At 56.1% G+C, this 20,963-nt stretch overlaps 7 protein-coding genes across 7 annotated transcripts; 2 read left to right on the forward strand and 5 right to left on the reverse strand.

Moving 5' to 3' along the window:
- Positions 1–190: 190 nt before the first annotated feature.
- Positions 191–4,330, forward strand: DICSQDRAFT_76980 (ARM repeat-containing protein). Its single transcript, XM_007360673.1, has 15 exons — positions 191–602; positions 660–1,260; positions 1,336–1,543; positions 1,597–1,677; positions 1,731–1,893; positions 1,951–1,997; positions 2,060–2,129; positions 2,181–2,304; positions 2,359–2,533; positions 2,584–2,659; positions 2,717–2,814; positions 2,871–2,880; positions 2,943–3,673; positions 3,732–3,790; positions 3,848–4,330. Exons 1-13 carry the CDS (start codon positions 270–272, stop codon positions 2,961–2,963), a joined length of 2,007 nt encoding a protein of 668 aa, XP_007360735.1. The 5' UTR covers positions 191–269; the 3' UTR covers positions 2,964–3,673; positions 3,732–3,790; positions 3,848–4,330.
- A 1,071-nt stretch (positions 4,331–5,401) lies between these two features.
- Positions 5,402–5,771, forward strand: DICSQDRAFT_46822 (uncharacterized protein; the record flags this gene model as incomplete). Its single annotated transcript, XM_007359797.1, has 2 exons — positions 5,402–5,512; positions 5,574–5,771. The coding sequence occupies 2 exons, from the start codon at positions 5,402–5,404 to the stop codon at positions 5,769–5,771; spliced, it is 309 nt and encodes a 102-aa protein (XP_007359859.1).
- A 639-nt stretch (positions 5,772–6,410) lies between these two features.
- Positions 6,411–7,344, reverse strand: DICSQDRAFT_165165 (uncharacterized protein; the record flags this gene model as incomplete). The annotated part of the gene is made up of 2 exons (XM_007360674.1): positions 6,411–6,924; positions 6,986–7,344. 2 exons carry the CDS (start codon positions 7,342–7,344, stop codon positions 6,411–6,413), a joined length of 873 nt encoding a protein of 290 aa, XP_007360736.1.
- A 331-nt stretch (positions 7,345–7,675) lies between these two features.
- Positions 7,676–11,000, reverse strand: DICSQDRAFT_131615 (histidyl-tRNA synthetase). Its single transcript, XM_007360675.1, has 12 exons — positions 10,668–11,000; positions 10,171–10,518; positions 9,898–10,104; positions 9,751–9,844; positions 9,053–9,693; positions 8,511–9,000; positions 8,338–8,459; positions 8,105–8,281; positions 8,023–8,035; positions 7,933–7,946; positions 7,783–7,876; positions 7,676–7,719 (listed from the first exon to the last, which is right to left on the reverse strand). Exons 1-6 carry the CDS (start codon positions 10,896–10,898, stop codon positions 8,728–8,730), a joined length of 1,794 nt encoding a protein of 597 aa, XP_007360737.1. The 5' UTR covers positions 10,899–11,000; the 3' UTR covers positions 7,676–7,719; positions 7,783–7,876; positions 7,933–7,946; positions 8,023–8,035; positions 8,105–8,281; positions 8,338–8,459; positions 8,511–8,727.
- Positions 11,001–11,379: 379 nt separating this feature from the next.
- On the reverse strand, positions 11,380–13,437 carry DICSQDRAFT_131616 (Choline/ethanolaminephosphotransferase). The gene is made up of 8 exons (XM_007360676.1): positions 13,255–13,437; positions 13,111–13,192; positions 12,926–13,044; positions 12,744–12,870; positions 12,570–12,687; positions 12,430–12,513; positions 11,913–12,372; positions 11,380–11,830 (listed from the first exon to the last, which is right to left on the reverse strand). Exons 1-8 carry the CDS (start codon positions 13,326–13,328, stop codon positions 11,623–11,625), a joined length of 1,272 nt encoding a protein of 423 aa, XP_007360738.1. The 5' UTR covers positions 13,329–13,437; the 3' UTR covers positions 11,380–11,622.
- A 61-nt stretch (positions 13,438–13,498) lies between these two features.
- Positions 13,499–17,233, reverse strand: DICSQDRAFT_151630 (uncharacterized protein). Its single transcript, XM_007360677.1, has 17 exons — positions 17,086–17,233; positions 16,997–17,021; positions 16,817–16,868; positions 16,721–16,751; positions 16,419–16,666; positions 16,307–16,368; positions 16,239–16,250; positions 15,996–16,189; positions 15,678–15,939; positions 15,521–15,625; positions 15,457–15,466; positions 15,313–15,404; positions 15,151–15,259; positions 14,860–15,084; positions 14,600–14,805; positions 14,412–14,543; positions 13,499–14,354 (listed from the first exon to the last, which is right to left on the reverse strand). Exons 1-17 carry the CDS (start codon positions 17,187–17,189, stop codon positions 13,635–13,637), a joined length of 2,589 nt encoding a protein of 862 aa, XP_007360739.1. The 5' UTR covers positions 17,190–17,233; the 3' UTR covers positions 13,499–13,634.
- A 650-nt stretch (positions 17,234–17,883) lies between these two features.
- Positions 17,884–20,884, reverse strand: DICSQDRAFT_165170 (uncharacterized protein; the record flags this gene model as incomplete). Its single annotated transcript, XM_007360678.1, has 15 exons — positions 17,884–18,444; positions 18,499–18,630; positions 18,683–18,888; positions 18,947–19,174; positions 19,237–19,345; positions 19,397–19,488; positions 19,543–19,552; positions 19,606–19,710; positions 19,761–19,953; positions 20,017–20,082; positions 20,135–20,331; positions 20,385–20,396; positions 20,454–20,515; positions 20,571–20,801; positions 20,860–20,884. The coding sequence occupies 15 exons, from the start codon at positions 20,882–20,884 to the stop codon at positions 17,884–17,886; spliced, it is 2,229 nt and encodes a 742-aa protein (XP_007360740.1).
- Positions 20,885–20,963: the final 79 nt, after the last annotated feature.

Here is a 20,963-nt window from a genome sequence, read left to right on the forward strand (position 1 = left end):
GGCTTTTCTGGGGCAGTTAATCACGCTGATGTGACCATCGAGGGAGGCTTTTCCAGCCAGCGTTGGGTCCCTCGCCTGGTTTGACAGCGCAGCGTGGGAACACTCAGAAAACGCTTGATATGGCGTTCGCACACCCATACCGGGCAGCGCGCCCTCGCGAAGAAGTAGTTCGTCATCCGGCTCTTGGTCCGCCCCGCCTCCGTATAAATCCTGCGAATCGCTTGTTCACATTCTCTCTCCATCCCCACCCTTACGCTCTCGCCGCCGACATGGATCAGACCACCACTTCGCAGTCATTCGCTCCTTTCTTCGACACTCTCCCATCTTCCAGGTCCTCTGCGTCCTCCATATGGGCGCCTCAGCCTCAGCCTTCCGACACCGCCTGGACAAAAGCCATCGACTCGTTCACTCGAGCCAATCTCCATGGCCTCACCGGAACAGGTCTCTCCCGTCCGACACCGCAGCGGTCGTCCTCGTTCCCCGCTCCTAATCACGGTCAAGACGTATTCGGCCTTCCGATGAGCCAGGACGGACAGCGTCGCCGCGATGTTGGCGCCATCGGAGACGGGCGCAAAAAGCTCTCTCCGACCTTCGACGAGCTTGTGAGTACTCCACATGCTCGACATATGCGCATACATGGACTCTCATCACCATCCTAGCACGTTGAACAGCTACTGCGCTCACTGAACCTCAACTCGCCGGGTCCCGCGGTGCCGCCACCCAGGATCAGGAGCGATCTCGTCCATTCCCCTACCTCGCCCGATTTATCACCCATCTCTACGACTTCTGCTCTTCTCACCCCGACTGACATGTCCCCTGCCAAAACGTTTGATCAGAAGTTACCCCCTACGTTCGATTTCAATGCTGTCCTTCGCCCTCCCGAGAACAACTTGCTGATGTTCGAGGGCGGCTACCGCGGTCCAGAGATAGCCCAAGGGACGCAGGCTTCGATCTGGGCCAACCCTCAAGCTTACAACTCGGAAGCAGGCTACTTTCAGACATTCGAGCCTTTTCCTGAAAGCTCCCCGCACTCGGTCTCTCGTGGGCAGCCTCTGCCGCTATCCCAAGTGCAGGCCGAACGCCGGCAATTGGAGACTAACGTTCTTCCCCCCACACTCCCGCCTCTCTCTTGGGGTGGGCAACGTCTGCGCAACTCTTCCGACTGGCTCAAAGCCGACGATATCATCGACCGGGGAGCGCAGTTCCACGCGACTGAGACGGCATTCCGCTCCACCCAAGCGCAGTCAGGGCCGCCTCACCGTCAAGCTTCTTCTCAGGTCCATGAGGCGAGTCATCTTATCTCGAATCATAATCGTACCACATTCTTACTGAAAGCGACATACTCACAGCCCATCAACTTCCTGTCTCTTCTGCATCCCTCTTCCACTCCGCCTTACGACTTGTTCGTGGCACGCATCATCAAATCTTCGGACCAGCAGGCTTCCATATTTCTTCAACAGAAGCTGAAGGTGGCCGACTCCGATGAAAGAGCGAAGATTGTGGATGCCATCTGTGCGAGGGGCTTCGACATGATGGCGCACAGGTGTGTATCGTTCCATGTTCGAGTCTATCATGATCTCTCAATGACTGTTGTAGGTTTGGCAATTGGGCTGTGCAGAGATGTCTCGAAGCGACGTCTTCCGTCGAGGAAAGGCGCAAGATCGTCGCATGTATGCGGTAAGTCATTTGTGTCTGGGCAAAAGTTTATTTGGCCTCACCGCGCTCTCTAGCGGTCGTGTGGTTGATCTGGCTACCAATTGTTACGGCTGCCATGTCCTCCAAAAGGCCTTGGATTGCGAGGAAGATGTACGGCTTCTCATTGTTTCAGAGCTTCTCCTCGGCGATCCGGCACAAACGCTCGTGAACAAGCATGCGTCGCATGTGTGGAGCAAGGTACCTACCTGCGCAATGGCACTATCTAGCGCGTAAAGCGACTAATGAACCTGTTAGATCATGGAACTTTCTTGGACACCTCCAGCACCACCTATCTTTGCGTAGTGAGTTTGACTTGCCCTGGCTGGTAATATTCCGCTGACAGTCTTCGCCGCTTCACGTTCAGCGTCAACAGGTCTCTCAAGGGCAAATGGGCATCTCTGGCCTGTCATGAGACCGGCTCGCTCGTTGTGCAGGTAAGTCTGGCGTACTGTTTACTATGAATGCTGGGGCTCACGCCAACCTAGCATGCATTCGAAAATCTGGAGGAGTCCGCGAAGGACGGCATAGTCGATGAGCTCCTGAACCAGGGCCCCGTTGTATTCGGCGAAGTCGCAAAGAGCCAATGGGGCTCGTACTGCATTCAGCACAGTATATATGAGCATATTTTCTGACACATCCTGCGCTTACTGATAATAATACTAGTTCTCGAACATGGCTCTCAGCGTCACCGTGAACTGGCATTGGAGCACCTCATAGGCGGTCTCCTTGAATATGCTACCAACGAGCAAGGCATCAAGTCCATCACCAAAGCCTTGAAGGAGGGCGGCAAAGACACTCTGGACAGAATCATCAAGCGGATGTGTGAACCAGCGAAGAGGTATGCCCGACTAGGTCGAAGGTTGAACTCCCCTCACGTCTATCGTACAGTGCTCGCAGGGCGACGGTTGTAGATCTCGCTCTATCCGTCACCGGGAGCCAGCTCATTGCAAGCGTCTTACCCAACGTACGTCCCTGCTGGTAGTACCAATATTGCGTGGACTCTAGCTCACGCATATGACAGGCCGACAAGGACCAGCGGGCTCTCCTTTACGATTCTATCCGTGGACATATCGTTACGCTCCGTGGCTGCAAAACTGGTTCGAAGGTCATCTGGTTGTTGTACGTATCATACAAAGAACTAGTGATTGACCCTGAACTGACAATAATTCTACCAGTGACCGAATGGTACGTCCACACTAGGTCGACACCGAGGTGTTTTTGTTCTAATCATACATATCTCTCTACAGCGCGCATATTACGGCTACTGAATCTTGTTCTACGCTGCAACATATCATCTGACATATATTCAAGCCGTATCTGTACCACCGCAATCCCTCCCATGCATCACATTCTTTTTGCAGTGCCGCCGTTGCGGACGCATCCCTCTGCCAACGTTCATTCACCATTCGCTTTACACCTTGCCACGACATAGATCCATCGTACATTACCAACAGCAAGATCGCTCAGCAAGCATACAACAAGGACTATCATATTGCACTGTCAATTTACGCACGCATACTTTCTTTATTGCTCCTTATTCGCATTATCTCCTCAGCTCATCTGCAACTCCCAATAAATCCAACCACCTCCTCCAGGACCCCGATGTGTACATGTACCTGTGCAGGCTCCCTGCCGGCAAATAGCCATAGTAATCACAAATCCTGTCATTACAATGTAGTGCGCTGCATGTGCAGATGAACGAGATCTTTCCTTGCAACACGAATGCGTAGAATGAACTGTGCGTACGACAAACCTCCATGCCTTTGCCGCCCTGTGCACGTAGAAGGAGCAAGTGCCATGTGAACGACATCTTAACGATTCTTCCGAATTCCTAGCTTTGAACCACGGCTGGTGACTACACGCGACGTCCTTGCTGACGTTTCGACAAGCTTTCGGACCATGTAGTAAAGCAAACATTATTTCAGCACGTGGATATCCATCCAGCGAGTGGTAGAGTGAGTTTGGTTTGGACGAGATACTGTAGATTGCGTACACGTTACGCGTGCTCGATGGCAAGAAGAAGTAGATAGACATACTCTAAGTGCTAACACAATACGGCCTCACGACGAGTAAAGCTCCTCCCTAATGTTGATTCCTATTTTGACGCCCTATTAGACAAGAGATGCGCCATACAGTACGAGGAAGAACGTACCAAGCTCCTCGCGGAGAGGCTTGAGCTCGTCGAGGTACGCCTGGTACTGTTGCTTGTTCTCGACCTTCTCCTTGATACCCTCAAACACGCGGACGGCTGTCGCGTAATCGTTGACACGGCGGGCGGCGCGTACGGCAGCCTCGATGACAGCGGGGGCAGGAACGAGGTCGTGCGCGAAACAGTTGTTAAGACCGCGCTGAACCTCGAAGAGATCCTGGGCGGACTGGAAGAAGTTGACGTAGCGCTCCGTGAAGGACTCGAACGTCTCTTGGCCGTGTGCGCTGGACGAGGGGCGGGCGAAGACCGGGGCGACGCGGGTCGCGGCAGGGCGGGCGCGGAGGAGAGTGGACGCGAGCTGTGCACGCAACATGGTCGAGGTGCAAGGTTGGAGGATGGAGAGGAGGGCGGCGAGGATGTGGTCGTGACGGAAGAAAAGGCGAGGATGTCAGGGCACGACCGGGCGCGACTCTGCCGAGGCTCGATTCATCACGCCAGCCGGTCCAGTCCGACTCGCCCCCGTCTCTCGGCCCTCCGTCCTGGGCGCGTTAAGTCCTGCACACGCGCATATATTCATCGCCAATGGCACTTGACTTTATACACAACAAACGTCCCTGCCCCGGGACCACGAACTTGCGACGAGGAAGACGGGCGGACGAGAGAAATTGGCGGGCGGGACGCCCGGGGGAGTGTGGTCGTGTTTGCCCCCACTGGGAGGATTCTTAAATGAATGCTGGCGCGGGATGGTTCTCACCCAACCGCCCTCTCGCCCGTCCAAGTCCTCTCCCGCCCCCAGCTTAGCAACAATGGATGACGGTACGTCTTCAGCATCCGCCGCCACCGCCGCGACAACGAGTTTTCTGTCCGTCCTGTCAATTTTTGCTCCCTGTCCGGCATACCGACCCACCAGTGGGAACGCTCCGCGCCAGCTATGTGGTCCGCCATAGCACCAGCAGTCTTCAGCCCACAGCTGACGCCTCCTTGACCGGCGCGAGTGTCTATGTTCCGTTTTCCGCCGCTTCTGTCGCCTGTTGGCTGAAGGCCTTCATACTTCGACGAGCAGCGTCCGTGCCAGTGTCGACATCGACGCGCCTTTCGGTTCGCTTCCGTGCAGCTTCAGCTCCCCGTCTTCACGCTCGCTTCGTCCCGGCCGCGGAGCCTGTGCGCCCCTTGGCAGCATGTCTAATGCTTCTGGTGGTGTGCCGTCTTCTCTTTCCCGGGCCCCGTCCTTCCTCCAGCATGCCAGTCCCCGACGTCCAGTAACAAGACCTGACTTCCGTTTCCACCTTCCTTCCCCGTCTGTCTCTGTCTTCAGCCTGGCAATCCCAAGATATGGCTCCGCCCAGCAACGGCGGCGGCATCAGCATCCCCACCAACGACGCGCCTATGTCCAATGGTGGTCCGAATGATGAGCAATCCTGGAACAACGGTGGACGCTCTCCTTCTCGGGGCGACCCTCCTCCTCGCCGGTCAAGCAGGAGCAGGAGCCCCGGGCGCAAGATTGATAGGTGTGTAGCTGTTCATTGCTGTGCGGATCTGTGATGTTCATGACATATCATGTTCAGGGGAGACGGTGGCAATAATCCCGGAAACAATTTGCATGTATCTGGTTTGAGCCACAAGGTGGACACGCGTGACCTCGAAGCTGCCTTCGCGAAGTGTGGGCGGGTGAGTAGAATTATTGTCGGTCAACACGTTTCACGGGCGTCGCTCATGCAGGGCGATGCAGGTCCAGAAGGCTCAGGTGATGTATGATCCTCACACCCGCGAGTCCCGCGGCTTTGGGTTTGTTACGATGGAGAGCGTTGAAGAGGCAGACGCCGCCATCACTGCGATGAATGGTGCTGACCTCATGGGCAAGGCCATTTCAGTTGAAAGGGTTCGTGCAGCTGTGGTCTGCCCGGCCTGTACGGCATCCTCACCCTAGATCCAACAGGCGCGACGTGGCCGTGCTCGAACTCCAACCCCTGGCCGCTACTACGGACCACCGAAGCGCCATGAAAGTGAGCTTCTTATGATACATCATTTTCTGCTGACGTTCTTACGCGATTGTTAGACGAGCGCCCTTACGACCCTCGCCCGTACGACAGCCGCTATTCCCGCGGAGGTGGCGGTCACGACGAGGTCCGCCGCCGGCCTCGATACGAGGACGACTATCGTGGCGGCCGTGACTATGAGCGTGGTGGCTACAGCGGTGGTGGCGGCGGTGGTCGCGACTATGACCGTGGTGGGTACGGCGGTGGTGGTCGTGACTACGATCGCCCTCGCTACGAAGACCGCCGCTACTGAAGCATGCATGGTCCGACCCCGACCTGAATCAGGAACGGTGGATCTATATAATGTATGATGCTGCGCGAGACCGACGTCGCCGCCGGCCTCGGTCTATGAAAATGCCTCCTGTCTGTGGCTTGTCGCTGATCATGTCGTACGTTCTCGTCTGTTGGGTGTGATATGTTGCTGTCAGTTTTCCTGTATGTATCGCGTTTTCGTTGCACGTATTATTGGCAACGAGACCAGTACTACCGACTGTGTCGCGTGTGCCTTTCCTTGCCGGTATCAGGGCCTGTTACTTGCTGGGTCTTGCGTTTCCTGCACTGCCCAGGCCCATCTCCACAACGAACTGTTCTCTGCCAAGTCTCCGCATCTCCTCCACCACCTCTCCCACTTTTTCAAACTCTGACCATCTACCATGATGGCTGTCCTGCTTCTGCGATTCATCCGTTGGTGGGGCTGACTCAATGAACCGCAGCCTGAGCGCAAGCCACTGCATGCTCTTGACACGCTCGACAAAGTCTTCGACGTCCTCCTGTGCCCCTTCGCAGTAGATCACTCCGGGGTATCCGACTTTCGCAAAGCCCACAAGGGATAATTCGTGACTCCACTGTGAGAGGGCGCGGCGTTTTTGCGGCGACTTCAGGTGGTGAGAGACGAAGAGCGCATGGTAGCGGGGCGAGGGTGAGGGTCCTCCGGAAGACGCTGACGCCTCCGTGGCCTTCGCCGCGGTGGCGTTGGCTTGCTCCTCCAGGTCGATGTGCAATTGGGGCAGGAGATGGGATGATATCATCTCATACAAGGGGTACCTTTGATACATAATGGTGACGGTGAATATACGCTGTCCCCAACCGCACCTGATGGACGCACTCGCTGTCCTGTACCCGCACAGTAGTGGCTGCGTCCGCGACGATCTCCTGCCATCGTTCCTGCTGCGCGCGACCGAGGTTATCGCCTTGCGCCGAGAGCCTAGGCTGCCCTTTGCCCTCTGCTGTCCAGTAGTCCGTGGGTAATTCGACGTCGAACCAGACGTCCGAGGAGGCCTCCAGCTTCACTCGGAAGTGCGCGCCTTGAGGCTCGCAGCCAATCTCGCAGTCAGGATCGAGAGCGTACGCGTCCAGGAGCTCATTCCAGAGTGCTGCTTGATCCGTGAATTCGAGCAGTTCCCCGGGAAGCAAAGAGTATCTCAAGAGGTGAATCTCCTCTAGGGACTTGCGCAGAGACGTCATAGGAAAGAGCAGAAAGGCGTAGCCGAGTGTTGGTGAAGGCTGTGATCTACGGCAGGCAGGAGGTTCTCATGGATGCTAACCAGTACATCAGAGGAGGTCATGGTCATCCTGCTAATCAGTATTGCTCCCCGGACTGTAGAGTACATTGCCAACATATCTATATGAAAACCGAGAATGCGTGAAGCCTACGAGAGCCGGGGATGCAGATGTAGGCTTGCGTGGACCGCTTTCCCACGGGTGCTAATCTCATAATCATGTCGGTCGAGATCTCTTCGTCAATGTAAACTCAACGATCTAGCCGTAGCTCCCCGCACTTCATATATCCCTTTTTCTGTCCTCAGTCGTTCACGATGGCCTCTGATGGTGCAAGCAACAGTATGTCCGATTCTCAACCCTGTTCAACCATCCGCGCAGCCTCCTCACCGGTGTTTTGGATAGATGAGAGGCTCCTTGCTGCTGCGCGGTCCGATAATGAGGACATGCTTCTCGAGGTGTTCGAGCAGGGTAGCTTTGACATAAACGCACAGGACGGGTGCGTGCCACGATATTGTTGCTTAGAAGTCAGCTCATTTGTCGTGTTTTGTACAGGCTAGGGAACACCGGTATGCGGACCCTCGTCCATCCGAACGGCGATCGTTAGCGAATTGTATCTAACCTTCAACCTTCCGGGATCTACAGCTCTTCACTACGCGTACGTATGTCGAGTTCCGTGTGTGCATAACTCTCGCCCTTCCGATCTAACATGTCGGGGTGGTTGCAGTGCCTCGAACGGCCACCTTGACATCCTCGAGCACCTCCTCGAGTACGAGGGTTGTGATGTCGACATCCAGAACCGCATCGAAAAAGCAACGCCTCTCCATCTCGCAGTACGGATAGAGGATGCAGAGCTTCGCGCGGAAGTCGTCTCGAGTCTGTTGGAAGCGGGCGCGGATCCCAAGTAAGTCCTTCATCTCCAAGATGTTAGGATTCCCGAGGTATTCAGAGCGGTATAAGGATCAAGGACAAGAACGGCGAGCTTGCCATCAGCTTTGTTCCGGATGACGATGCGGCGACCCGTCAGCTGTTCAGGAAGCACCAGGCTCAGAATAGCATCTCGCAGAGCGATGTTGCGAATGGTGAGAGATTTCCATTTCGTTGTTGCTCACGCGTGCTCACAGATGTTGTAGATGATGATGATGATGAGGACGGGTCTGGCTCAGGCTCCGACGACGAGTAACTTATTACGCACGATTGTAGATGCACTGGAAGTCAAGAATGTACGCTCATCGCAACGAACTACATTCTATGCCCGGCGATAGACCAAGTCACCTGATGCAATATGAATCTATGTTTGGACATGAGCAGATATACTACCGCCAACAACGTCACGAAGTCCTGCGCCGTTCATGCGATGAGCTTCCCAGACGACCACTCTTTGTATACGGGAGTGTCCTTGATCCACTGGATGAGCTCTGCGCGCTTGACCTTCGTGCCCTTGTCTGTCGACTCGACCTTGAGCTTCTTGCCGTCAACAAACTCCCACTTCTGCTCCTTGACAGTGACGAGGCCCTCTTTGAGCTCGTCTCCACCGAGGATGATTGCGAACGGCACCTCGTCCTTCTCGCCGGCGGCAAACTGAGCGGGGAGCTTGGGTTTCGCCTTGAAGAAGAAATCGGTCTAAGTCGAGATGAGTATTGATTTATATAGTTCTTAGCCTGCGAGCACGCACCTTGATCCCCGCCTCCCGCAACTCGCTCACGAGCTCAACTCGCTCCGTGAGCAGCCCATCGCCCGCGGCCATGACATACGCCATCGTCTCCTTGCTGCGCATCCCCTTCTCGACCCACTTCGGCCACACGAGCGCGAAGATGCGGTCCAGGCCGATGCTCACGCCCACGCACGGTAGCCCCGCCGCCTTCTTGCCCTCCCCAGCAGCAGCGGCGGTGAACAAGCCCACGAGGTTGTCGTACCGGCCCCCAGCGGCGATCGAGCCCACCCCGACCTGCGACTCGTCGATCTCCTCTTCCTCCTCCTCCGCTCCCGCGGCCTTCTTCAACTTCTCCTTCTTCGGTTTTTGCTGTGCGGGGGGCGGGGCGTCGTTCGCGGTGGATGGCTGGGCGGAGGAGGACGCGAAGGCGTTGGCGGCCTTGAAGCTGGGGGGCGCCGAGGCCTCGACGATGGCCTCGTAGATGATGCCGGTGTAGTAGTCGAGCCCGCGGGCGAGGGAGAGGTCGAAGGAGAGCTTGTCGAGCACGCGGTACGCGGTGAGGTAGGTAAAGAGGATGCTCATCTCCTCGATGCCGGCCTTGGCGTTCGCGTTGGCCATCAGGGCCGAGTCGGCTCGGAGGGTGTCGAGCAGCTCGCGGCCACCTGAACGTGGGTAGCGATATAAGGGGCTGTACGACAGGGAGCAATCGTAGGACGTACCTTTGTGCTTGACATACTCGCCGATTTTGTCTGCGACTGCAGGGTCCAGGCCTTTCTCGTCCGTCATCTCCTTTTTAACGTCTGCCCACGGCATCTATGCATCTCCATTACGATACAATCGCGAGGGAGTGGGAGAGCGAGGCGTACCTTGTCGAGCTTGTCGACGGCCGACGAGATCGGCCGGATCTTTTCTGGGGGCACCCCGCACACCTCAAAAATGCCGTCCAGGATTTTGCGGTGGTTCATCTTCACGGTGAACTCGCCAACGTCCAGCCGCGCGAGGATAGTGCAGACCAACCCGATGATCTCCGCGTCGGGGATCATAACGTCGAAGGTGCCAGCGATGTCAAAGTCCTACCCCCCCCCCAACCGTCAGTTCCACCCATTCCCTCTGGAGACCCACGGCAGACGAGCACTCACCGCCTGCGAGAACTCGCGCATCCGGCCCTTACTCATGACCGGGTTGTCGCGCCTGTACACCTTGCCGACCTGCCAGAGCTTCGCCTGGGTGGCGATCGCGCCGCCCATGGCGAGGTAGCGCGCGAGGGGGACGGTGTGGTCGTAGCGCAGCGCGAGCTGCTCGCCGCCCTGGTCCATGAGGTCGAAGATGAGCTTCTGGTCCTCGCCGTACTTGCCCGCGAGGACCTCCTTGCGCTCGAACACGGGCGTGTCGAGCTGCGAGCCGCCGAACGTCGTGAAGCAGTCCTTGACGATCCGCTCGACGTGCTCCCTGCAGAACATCTCGCCCGGGCCGTAGTCGCGCGTGCCCTACGTGCGAGTCGCACAACGAGTCCGCGGGTCCGTCCGTGCATCCGCATCCGCGTCGAGGACGACCATCACGGGGAGAAGAGAGGGGGAGAGAGAGAGCCTTGAGATGAGCTTAAGCCCCACCCCTCGCACGCACGCAGCCGACGCACCTTCGGAGTCTTGAGCAGCATCCGCTCCTTCCTCTTCTCGCCCTTCGCGCCGCCCGCTTTCGCATTCTGGAGCAGCGCCAGGGCCCTCTTCAGCTCTCCGAGCCTCTTCTTCGCCTCCTCGACCGCGCCGCCGTCCGCGCCCTGCTTCCGCAGCTCGTTCACGAGCGCGCTCTGCGCCGCGACCTCCTCCGTGAGCGCCTCGACCGTCTGTCCCGGGGCTTCGCTGGCCATGTATCTCGCGTGTGTTGCTGGCTGTAGGGTCTGTCGCGCTGAGTTCTGTGGTGCAGATAGAGTGAGGGGAATGAGGGATAGGTTACACGATCTGTACGATCGATAGAGCGGACGGAAGAGAGTACGGGTCTGGCGAAGCATTCACGCGCATGGAGGATCTTGAGTGTAGATTTCTGGACGTCTACTGCTCATCTTGACTCGATCGCCCGTTGTTCTCGTTATCTAATCTAGGCGCCGTGAAGGTCCCCCCGGCAGCATGCGCTGCTTGCCACCTCGTAGAAGGGTAGAAGGGAGCAAAATAAAAGCCCGTATACTAGGGCATGGCGTCCCTACAAGAAGATCTTGGGGGAAAAGACGTTCGCTTGATGAGAGGCAAGAATTGTTGGATGGTTCCGACACCTTCGTCGAAGAAGGAGATCGGGGTTCGACTCCTCGCTCTCACGGGAGCCATCCGTGAAGGGAGCAGAATAACAAAAAGCAGTACTGTATTGAGATAGGTAGTGTTTGTCTACACATTCGGGTATGCATACGTGCAATGATAGTACTTTTCTCTTCAAAGCAACCAGAAGCACCATTCCAAGTCGTCCACATCTAATCTTCGATTAATCTGTCCGGCGTTCGTCATGCACACAGTCATGAAGCGCATGAACAACGTCACGATCATTACCATACGCAATTCGTATACCGTCTCGGCACAGGCAAGCATCCACCCGCATGCCCCTGCTCACTGTCTCTTGCCGTTGACGTCCGCGGCGGCGACCCAGTCGCCCGCCTTGTCCTTCTTGCGCACCGTGAAGCACGCGATGCCGAGGTACTCCGTGATGTCGTTGATGACGAGGTAGCAGAACCGCGCGTACGACATGAACGTCACCGCGAGCGTGACGTACACGAACAGTGCCGTGCGTGGCAGCGTGCTCTGGATCAGCGGCGGGCTACACGAGAGCAAAAGAGACACAGAGGTCAGTGATCTTCGGGACGTAGAGACCCCGACAGAGCAAGGGCAATAAGACGCACCGGTTGATGAACAGGGGGAGGTTCGCGTCCACCGCGCCGATGATGCTCCATATCCACATCGCGTCCCACCACGGGAACGGCATCTTCGTCACGTGGGCGAGTATGATCCGCGACACCTGGTGCGCAAATTGCAGCCCCCACGCGCACAGGAACGGCACGAACAGCGTCGAGTGCAGGATCATCGACTCCTCGAGCTTCGGGGAGCTCAGCCAGAACACCTCGATCGCGACCGAGATCGGGAATGGCAGGAGGAGGAGCAGGGGGAGGAACGGGCCCTGGTCGCTCGCGACGCGCGCCTTGTAGACGTTGTAGTAGCTCGTGACGATGTTGTAGGCGAGGACGATGCCGCCGAGGGCCATGAAGGCGTCATTGAGGCCGATCCGGGGGACGTATCGGAGGACGATGGGATATCTATCCAGGTGGGTGGTTGCGAGGAAGTCACGATCCCAAAACTCGGGGCCTGGTTGAGAGTAGCATGTCAGAGCTATACGTGCACAATGGTGTGGTGGATACTGACCGACGAAACCAGTGACAATATACATAGCGACGATGGAGAGGATGCCCTCCACAGGGCCAGAGAAGAAGCCAAGGAACAGCTGGCCTGTGATAGACGCATTGGTTGGGTTGCACTGAGAAGTATGCTACAGAAGAACGCACCGGTATGGTACTCCTCCCAGGTGGTGAGGTAGAAGTTGGCGAGCGTCGCGACCTGGGACGCAACTGTCCACCAGGAGCGGCCGAGGTTGAGGGCACGAGCGCAGAGGATGACCTCAAGCTACACGCTTGTGCTCAGCGCAAGGCGTAAATCATACAAGGCGTGGAGCCGCATACCGTAGTGTTCAGCGCATCGCAGCCATGGTCAAACATCTCGCCAAGCGGCCCAGCCATCCCCGTTCGACGCGCTTGCTTGCCGTCGATGGCGTCCAGGCTCTGATACAAGAACAGGCCCGCAGCCCATCTATCAAGTCGGGGTCGGTCTCGGTGGAACACACTAGGAGGCGAGGGGGACATACGTGAAGTATACCCAATGCGGGGGATCATTCACACCCTCCTTCTCGCACAGGAACTTGGGGTCATAGTAGATCAAGGTCGCAAAGTTGATGAGAACGAGACTGAGGCCGGTGAGCGTGATCTTGAGGGGTGCCCAAGTGACGTCTAAGCCGAGCTACGATGAAGAATACGAAGCGAAGGTGCGTACGGTATTGGGGGCGACGGAGGTGGGCCATAGGGCAACAAACCAGTTCCAAAAGGGCTGAAGCACGTATCGCGAGATGAGCGACCTTTAGGAGAGCGGGTGAGCATGGAAGAGTAGATGCAAGAATGGGAGGAGACGATGACGGACTTGTCGACGCCCTTGTAGGAGTACTTCTTGAGGTTGTCGAGCGCGTGCTGGGGGATGTAGCCCGTGCGTGCCATTGCGACCGTGAGACAGCGTGCGAGAACGTGGTAGAGATACAAGGGCGGGAGACAGAGAGGTGTACAGGGGCTGCAGGCAGCGGCGTGCTCGAGCAGTGGCTGACGCCAGCAGTCGACAGCTCACTCCGCCCACACCCGCCTTCGCGCTACGTCACTCCCCACGTGCGTCGCGTCTCCCAATCCATCCAAAGTAGAGTAGCTGTGCTACCAATACCTGTGGCTAACATACAAAACGACACCACAGCCAGTATAAACACAAAGACGTCTAGCACACAATCGACCGCTACTCCCACCTACAGTTCGACATCAAAACCCAAGCTGCTCCACCAAAGCCTGCCATGTCGCGTCCAACACCGGCGGTCCGTTCGCGCCCAGGTCCATACCCCCTATCGAGCTCGGCGCTTTGTCGTTCGCCCCGTTCGCCCTGTCCACCCCGTCCACCCCGTCCACGTTCATTCCCACAGGTCCCGACAGTGCCCACATATCCTCCGGGCTCGGCCCCGATCCGCTACTCCCTATCCCATTCACACCGACCCCCACCCCCGGAGCCGCAAGCCCCGCCGTAAAGTCCAGCTCCGGGAACGCCGAAAAGTCCACCGCCTGCCGCGGGTCGAACGCCGTCGGCGGAAAGTCCATGTTGAACTGCACGCCCCCCATCGGGATCCCATCCAAGTCGAACGCCCGCATGTCCTGCATGATCGTCGGGTGGATCATGTCCGGCTGCACCACCGGCTCCAGCGCCGTGACGGTCGACGTCGGGGCCTGTGGACCAGCCGTCGACGTAGACGCAGACCTCGAGGCCGCCGCCCCAGCACTTGTTCGAGCAGGACCAGATCCGTTCGTCTCCGGAAGGCGGGCATACGATTCATCACATGCAGGATCCTTGGGCCTTTCCGCCGTGGGGCAGATCAGGTGCGTTTTGCCCCCGAGACGATCGAGCTCCGTGTGGATCCGCGCGGTATCTTCAGCTGCGTGCACTTTGTTGACAGCATCGTGCGCTTGCTTCTGCAGTTTCCGCATCACGTTCTAGGTGTGGTATGAGAAATTACAACGGGAGCAACTCGGAGCGGCAAAGCACCGTACCAAGTTGTTTGACGCGATCTGACTCTGGCTTGCGGCATCCTCGAACAGCTCACAGACCTTGTCGAGCTCCGTCAACGAGGACTTCGCCAGAGTCGTCGTTGGCGCGCGGACCACAACCAGACACATCACAATCTATCGCCGTTCAGGATTGAGATCGGGACAGAACGACGGGACGATGGAACACCTACGCTGCCAGCCAACGCGTACGACCACAGCATACCCATACGAGCGGCGAGGGCAGGGGCGGACTTGAATGAACACCTTGCGCCGGCAAAAATCCGCCAGGCAGACCGATAGATCGCCATAACGGAAGGACCGTAGCGGTGCCTCAAAGGATCCTGTGGCATGTCGTTCAATGCTTGGGAGAAGAACGGTCGGTGCAGGTTCAACAGAGCTACAGGTCGCGCGTCTCAGCAACACGCATCGTCGAAGCATCATGGTTGCTTACTGGTCTCCTTGAGCAACGTTCCAAGTAACCGCTGTACGATCACTGCAGTGGTTGGTGGAGGGTCCTCCACCGCCCCACACTGCACGCGAAGCGATGCAGGGATGGGAAAGTCGCGAACCCTACGATCAAGCTCCATGACCTTTGAATAGCAGGGAGACTTCGCAGCGAATGCGGTCGTCATGATAGAATGGAGCAGCTTCGTGTATTGCCACGTCCACACATGGACTATAGTACAGTATCAGTAAGCGATGAAACGAGCAAGGGGATGAAAAGGACACATAGGACACTTACATCCGATTTCTCGCTTGTCCTGCTCCTGTGAAAACACCTCCGGCTCCATGGGCATCTCACAGTCGACGAACGCCATGTTGATAGTCGGCGGTCTTCCGAAGCCGAAGCTCTGCAACCGTTCGTATGAGATCAGCTCTCTTTAAGCCGATTTCGCGTACTCACAATCCATGTGTCTTGGAAGAACAATTGCCAGAAGACTCGGTTCCGTTGTAACGCAGCTTCATCGGCGAGCCGCCATCGGCTACCATTCATGTCTGATGGAAAGTCAATTGGAGCTCGGCTTGCCCTCCCGAATCGAACACTCACGCAGACCGATCTACGACAAGTAAAATCACTGTTATGTTCTGCAGAAGCGAGAGAAGGGACATACACTGTGTCCCATCTTTACGGCGTGGCCTATAGCCATCCACGCCTTGTGAGACTGGGTGTGCGCAGGCTCGCAATCACTCATCTCGAGATATTGAGCCATGTAAATCTATGGAAGGGGGTGAGCACGACACCAACTCCTATATGTGAATAAGTCATACCATAGTCTGGATGGCGGTAAGAGTGGTGTCATGGGCTGGAGGAGCAAATCGCAGCGATAGCCGGGAAAGGAGATAGTACTCGTGGGCTTCAACAGCGTACGGTGGGGTTTTCAAGTCGTAGAGGGTCGCTAGCGCATAAATCATCCACATCAACGCCATCAGGTGTGTTGAGCCGACGTTGCACTCTGACGAGTCCTTCCAACTGGAATACACAAGCGAGACGATGTCGTCGAAGATGTATTTGCGAGGTAAAGGGTACCAACTGGAACAGTATCAGCCGGAGACCAGCAGGATGGAGCAGGATGGTTGTACACCTACACGTATTTTCCGTACTCAAGAAATGTCTCGCACATCTGGCATGCCTGGGATAGCGGAGGGAGGAGCTTCATCATCTCAATGCCTATTTCTCGACTCCGACAAGGGACGTCGAGCTCCTTGTTCGCCTCATCAACGAGTTCTTTTGAGAGCCGAGGATACTTAATGTTCTCGTTTGCCGTGAGTCGTTCAGGAGCCTGATCATGGTTGGAAACACTTCAGCATGGAAGTTCCTAAACAACTCACATGGATAAGGTACTGCGAAGGTTGACTAGTTAACACCGGATGAGATCCACACATGTGCATGCACGCACCTCGGAACGGGATGTCTGGCCGAAAAAACGCGTCTCTCCACGCGAACCAAGGGTGAGGGTCCCTGCGTGAGATGAATACATGACGACACCTCCAACAATCAAATGGGCATACCAAAGACATCTAGTACATCCTCCTCCAAGGTCTGCTGCGAATCGCTACTATGATTCGTCGGGGAGTCTGCAGGCGACGATGAAGAATAAAACATAGATAGGGGACAGGCGTCATCTTGCAGGAGGAGCGGATGAGGTTCGTCAGAGACAGCTGCTTGCAGAGTCTTGAGCGCAGTCTCAAGGGCATTCGAGCGTGTTTGAAGTGTGTCAATCTTCTTCTTGAGATCCTCGACATCCGCCACTGCTTGTCTGCGTCGCACGTCCTTTCATTTCAGAGCAAGGTGCATGAGAGAGTGTACATACCTTGTACCTTTACCACCGGTGATTAAGGATCCTACGCGCCGCCACGGAGATCATCGTTACAGCCACATTCCACCGCAATGCAGGATATTGCCGTACCATCAGGACACAAAGCCGCGCATCCTCTCTTAGTACAGGTCTCGCAGGGAACCTGATAAGATCATCTAGTCAGTCACGCGCTCCAGACACAGTGCACGACATGGAATTCGAACATTGGATGGGGAGACGAAGGTGCGTAGAGCGGTACCGAGGAGGCGAGGATGTGCCGTAAAATCTCACCTTGCGGTCACAACGCAACTTCAATCTTCACTCCGAAGAAACATGAGCACTCTCGCTCACCCCATGATTGGGCAGAGAGGCGGACCCACCTCCGGCACTCCGCGCACGATACAGGTACCCGTCCAGGTCTCTTTCTCTGCTTCGGCGTATCGGACTCAGGGGAGCTCTTGTCTGAAGATTTTGCTGGTGGCATCAGGTGATGTGTAGGTGCGTCGGCGGTGGGGAAAGAAAAGCAGGAGGGGAGGAGGGGATTAGGGACGTCACCGTTCAGGACGTAAATAAAGTAGTGCTCTCGCCATCAAAAGGAGTAGTCCTTAAAGCACAAGGTTTGTCAGCTGGGCGCGTATCGTCGTCTGGGTCTGTGTTTAAGCGAACTAGATCACTGATGAAACGAACAGACAGAACCTTGACTCAGCAAGTCGCAATCTGGAGCAGATCCCGAGAAAAGCGGTGTCCTCGATCTCCCAGTATGTACGGCATCCTTCCAATTGTTTCTCGGGCATCTCAACAACTCACACCATGGCCACGTCAACACATTCGACGGACACCTACAATACAACGAGTACATGTCTTCGCAAACCAATATATGCAGCCAAAAAGGGGGCAGTCATCACAGTGGACTCCAGCCTTCGCGCAGATCTCGTGCCCAACAGGCGTCCACGAACCGCAGTTAGCTCACGGGGCTGTACCGATGTGCGTGTCGTGTAAGAAGTGCGCCAAGAAGGTAGCCAGCGACTGCTGCGACCACTGACGGCCTGCATGCGAAGCCTACAACCACTGCTGGGAGCAATTGAGCACCGTGGGGGCATACCCAAACGACTGCGAATTACCTACTAGTCATACAATCCACGCTACGAAGAGACTGCGGCGTCTCTCATGCACACATCTCAGATACCAAGCTGCGCGACTAAAGCCTGCCAAGTTGCATCCATCTCTGCGGACGTAGGCACAGGCTCTGTCGCCGCCTGCACCTGTGTCTGTGACTGCGGAGGAGCCGCCGTCGACTCCAGGAAGCTCTGTATCCAGTCTATATTGTGTCCACTCGGCATCTGCGCAGAGGCCCCAGGAGCGTGTTGTTGCTGGACTTGACCAGGCGGCGGTGGCTGGGCCTGGCCACCCGAGAAGTAGAAGTTGAACTCGTCCGTGTCATACGGAGGCGGGTTAGGGAGTGGGTCGTCCGTGCGCTGATCCCGGCTCACGAAACCCTGAACGTAGCCGTTCGGATTCGGCTGCGTCTCGAAGACGGACATCTCCTTTTGGCGGGTTAAGAGCTCGTAATTGCCGAAGCGAACGGCAGAACAGTAGACCAAGCGACGCTCTCCGACGGTGCGAATGAGCTGAGTGCGTCCGCCAAGGCGGTCGAGCTCTGAATTGACGAGCGCTGCATCCTCGGCCATGACTTTGGTAATAGCCGCGTGCGCCTGCTTTCGCAGCTTCCTCAGCACATGCTGAGCAATGGCGTCAGTGAACGGGGAGTTGACGAGTTTATAAGACCAACATACGATGTTGTTGGTAGCAATCTGGCTGGAGTTCGCGGCCTCTTCAAACAGCTCGCAGATCTTGTCAAGTTCCACGAGCGCCGGATTCGCAAGAGCTGAAGTAGGCGCTCGAGTAATCATCAGACACAGCAGGATCTGCGAGAATTTAGCAGAGGATCCTTCACACGAAGACCCTTTTGACGCTTACCGCGCACGCCAGAGAATGCGACCATGGAAGGCTGATCCTAGTGGTGATCCCCGACGCGGTCCGGTAAGCAGATTGTAAGGCGTTGAGGATCCTCCACGCCGAGCGGTAGATAATCATCACAGACGCGCCATACTTGTGCCGCAGCGGATCCTCGGGAGAATCCTTCAGGGCCTGGGAGAGGTACGGCCGATGCAAGTTCAGGTGCGCTGAGGATCAGCTACGGTCAATAGTTTGTAGAAGGTCTGAGCAACTCTCAAAGCGTACTGGTGTCCTTCGACAACGTCACTAGCAGGCTTTGCATTGTTCGCGTGATGTTATCCGACGCGTTCGGTGAGGAGGGTCCAGTTGGAGGTAGTATACACGGTGGGTCTGGGAAGTCCCGAATTCGCTTGTCAAGCTCAATGATCTTGGCGTACGTCGGAGACGTAGCAGCGAATGCTGTCGTCATGACATTATGCAGGACTTTCGAAAATTGCCAGGACCACACGTGGACTGTGGAACGACGATGCAAGGTAAGGACATGGAAAGCGACACTACTCTGCCTGAATACGTACATTCCGTGGACCAATTTGTTCCGTTTTGTGACATGATTTCTTCCGGCTTCGGAATGTCACAGTCCACGAAAGCCAGGTTTATGCTCGGGGGCCGACCGAAGCCGAAGCTCTGTAAGAATTATTAGTGGCGAGAGCGAAACTGATGATCGAAAGGGCGTACGAGCCAGGTATCTTGCGCGAACAACTGCCAGAAAACACGGGCCCGCTTGGCAATAGCAACATCATCCAGCTGCCATTTACAGCCAGACACGTCTGCGACAACAGTGAGTTACGGAACACGTTATGGGTCAACGGAGAGACACGAACGGAGGCCAATCTATATCAAGGCGTTAGTCAACCATCAGTTGGGACTTGAAGCAGTAAACGCACACTGTATCCCAGAGTGCAGATGTGGCGGGTTTGAACCCAGGCTTTGTGAGAACCTGTGTGCGCAGGTTCGCAGTCGCTCATCTCAAGGTATTGCGCCATGTATAGCTGTAGATAATCAGTCGATAGGGCCCACAGAGAACTGTACAAGGGCGTACCAAAGACTGGATCGCTGCTAAGGTTGTGTCATATGTGGGCGGCGCCCAGCGCAATGCGATACGGGCAAGCAGGTAATACTCCATTGCCTCCGCTGAATACGGGGGCATTGTCAAGTCGTACAGAGTAGCAAGCGCAAATATCATGAAGAGCAACGACAACGCGTGCTTCTTTGTGACATGACAATAATCGCCGCTGTGGCAGCCGCATCTTGAACACAACGCCACCACACTGTCAGATGAATAGAGCGACACTCACGTGGGTGGCTGGTAGATGAATAAGACAATCTCAGTGTAGACATACTCCCGCGGGAGAGGGTACCACCTAGCACCGGACGTAAGCAAACAGATGCGGATAACGTGATCGAACGACATACAGAAACTTGGAGTTCTCGAAGTATATATCGCACAACCGAAGCGCCTGCTCCATGGTAGGCATACACGAGAGGAGTTCCTCGGCCACTTGTTCGTTAGTACAGAAGACGTCAAGCTCCTTGCAAGCCTCGTCGACTGTAACCTGTGTCAATCTGGGCAGCGTCAGGAAGTTGCCCGTCGGACCGAGCCTTTCGGGTGCCTTGTATACACCGTGAACGTAGTAACTTGCAAATAAGCGTCCTGAGAACATACATGGATGAGGTACTGGCGATGCACTTAGTCTGAGAGCGATCGGGATGTTGCATTGTACTCTTCACATACCTCCGTTCGTGATGTTTGGCCAAAGAATCTGGCCTCTCCTCGAGTACCAAGAGTCAGCGTTCCTTTTTGAATGAGTGATCAGTTTGATACAAGTGCTTCAAGACGCAACAGCCCCACCGAAAGCGTCTAGGACTTCCTCTTCGCCCTCTTCAGAATGTGACTCCTCAGGGGGCGAAGGCTGTGAACCGTTGCTGCCGCTTGCCTGCGATGGGCTACCCGACGGAGACGTCAAGGTCTCTGTGCTAGTGGAACTAGGGGCGGTAGCTTCTTCTCGGAGTAGCGGGTGAGGGCCCTGCGAGAGGGCTCTTAAGGCAGCTTCAAGGTTCGCAATCTTTTCCTTGAGCTCCTCTACTTCAGCTGCTGCCTTGAGTCTACATTTTCAGAAACATGAGTACCTAGTTCCTACGCATTGCAACCACGATGCGAGACATACTTCGGCCCCTTGGTCGTAGGGAGGGAGCCTGACAATGATTAGCCCGTGAGCCACATCAATCTTCCGATCGCAGGTCG

The sequence above is a fragment of the Dichomitus squalens genome, assembly GCF_000275845.1.
Source record: "Dichomitus squalens LYAD-421 SS1 unplaced genomic scaffold DICSQscaffold_1, whole genome shotgun sequence".
Lineage (NCBI taxonomy): Eukaryota > Fungi > Basidiomycota > Agaricomycetes > Polyporales > Polyporaceae > Dichomitus > Dichomitus squalens.